At 50.3% G+C, this 1998-nt stretch overlaps 1 protein-coding gene across 1 annotated transcript; it reads right to left on the bottom strand.

Moving 5' to 3' along the window:
- Positions 1 to 242: 242 nt before the first annotated feature.
- Positions 243 to 1697, bottom strand: LOC106534197 (somatostatin-2-like). The gene is given in 4 exon segments (XM_014030769.1): positions 243 to 337; positions 428 to 624; positions 1135 to 1313; positions 1499 to 1697. Coding segments are annotated over 4 exon segments (564 nt in total). The 5' UTR covers positions 1683 to 1697; the 3' UTR covers positions 243 to 333.
- Between the last annotated feature and the right edge of the window lie 301 nt (positions 1698 to 1998).

The following is a 1998-nucleotide window of genomic DNA, read 5'->3' as shown; positions in this document are numbered from 1 at the left end:
AAACAAAGCCCACTTTAACAGCTGAGTGGGTCTTCAGTCTGTTGACTCTGTTCTCTCAGCTCCATTAAAGCTTCATTAGACAGTTTGTGTTCAAACACCTCAAGCTGCTGCTGTTTCCACACAAACACTGACACCAGCCCCCCAGCTCCCCCCCCCCTCACTTCCATGTTTATTTTCCTAATCTGTAATGAGTACTTCTCTTTATCGGGTTTGTGTTCAGAATAAAGTGGGCGGAGCCTCAGTTCTGATTGATTTTCTCTTTATTGTTTAATTACATTAATTATTCAGGTGCTGATTGGTCCGTCCACACACTCATCCAGGTGATTGGTTGGTTCAGCTGGAAACACAGAACAAAGACAGGTGAGTCACGTGATGTGGGGCGGACGGTACACAAAGTGGGCGTGGCCTAAACAGGAAGTCAGGTTACCTGATCAGGCTTYAACAGTTGGTGAAGCCTTTCCAGTAGAAGTTCTTGCAGCCGGCTTTGCGCTCACGTTGTGCRTTGTTGTTGTTTGGGGGGTCCACGGACCGCTCCAGGTTCATCCTCCCCTCTGTTTGTATGGAGACCACCTCTGGCCTGGACATCTGAGCCAGCAGGTCCTCCACCGCACGTTTGCTCCACTCCTGAGGAGACATGAAGAAACCACACGGCTCAGAAACWGAGGGTCCAAAGAAGACCTCTAGGATTTAGATCCACGTTAGACCAGAACCCAATAAAAACTAAATCTGACAGATGTTTGATTCTTTCACCAACACTGGACCAGGATCCTGSTCTGTAGTTTGTAGAGGTTGAACTAAAACCAAAGACTGAAACTGATGCAGATGGGGAGCAGGACCARGACTGTGAACCCAGCTGGTTCTGATGACAAAGAATCTAAATTTATACTCAAATTAAAACATTTCAGATGTGGGTCAGGATGGACTGATGGTCCTGTCCACCACAGATCCTCTGGATCCTGTTTGTTTAATCTAACCAGGGGGATGGGGTCCGGAACAATCAGGATCCCTCAGACTGGTCTCTACATTAGAACCACTAAAACCTAAAGACCAGATTCTGATCAAACCGGGTCTGACCGGGTTAAGGCTGTCAGAAACCTGTGAAGAACAGTTCTGATCCTGGGGGGTCAGCTTTACCTGCGACAGGAGACCAGCGCTGCGGGCTTGCTGCAGCAACCGGTGGTGACGCAGCTCCAGGTCCAGGTCCTGGTCCTGGTACTGGTCCTGCTCTCTGTCAGCCTGAGAGGAGACTCCCAGACTGCACAGAGCCAGGGCTGCGAGGGCCAGGATGACAGGACAACGTGTAGGATGCATACCTGCAGAAACATCAAGAGAAGAAGATAAGAGGCGGAGCTACAGGATCAGAGAAGATGAGAGGCGGAGCTACAGGATCAGAGAAGATGAAAGGCGGAGCTACAGGAGAAGAGAAGAAGAGAGGTGGAGCTACAGGATCAGAAGGAAAAGAGAGGTGGAGCTACGGGAGAAGAGAAGAAGATCCTACTGGGTTCTGGTCTGGAGGTCTTCTGCTGGTCCTGGTGCTGGCTCTGGATCTGAGCTGCTGGTCCTGTGGCTGCTGCTCTTAAGAGGCCTGATCTCCCTCCTCCTGGGGTCACATGACTCAGTTTGATTGACAGGCGACAGGCTGCGAGGCGATGGAGGAACTCAGAAGTTAAACAGAAGTCCATTAGTCCTGGACTTTAAATGGAGCCAGAAGAATAAAACAATAAAGCTATCAGCCGCCGCAGCGCCGACGCTCATCTCCCTCCAACACAACAGCAGAATGTCGGCTGAAGAGGCCGAATTAGCCGAGCGTAGCGGGGATTAGCAGACTTCATTAGCACTTACTGATATCTCCATTAAACAAAGCGGCAGCAGCAGAGAGGCGCCCACTCAACATTTAGTCAGAACAAACAGAAGCGTCGCTTCACTTCATCCAAAATGACTTTACAGCGTTCAAACGCTCAGCTGCAGGGARCCAATGGGACATCAGGGAATCCCGCC

The sequence above is a fragment of the Austrofundulus limnaeus genome, unplaced genomic scaffold (genome assembly GCF_001266775.1).
Source record: "Austrofundulus limnaeus strain Quisiro unplaced genomic scaffold, Austrofundulus_limnaeus-1.0 Scaffold1115, whole genome shotgun sequence".
NCBI classification, from domain to species: Eukaryota; Metazoa; Chordata; class Actinopteri; order Cyprinodontiformes; family Rivulidae; genus Austrofundulus; species Austrofundulus limnaeus.
Note: the sequence above shows the minus strand (reverse complement) of the source record. Positions and strands in the feature narration are given on the sequence as shown.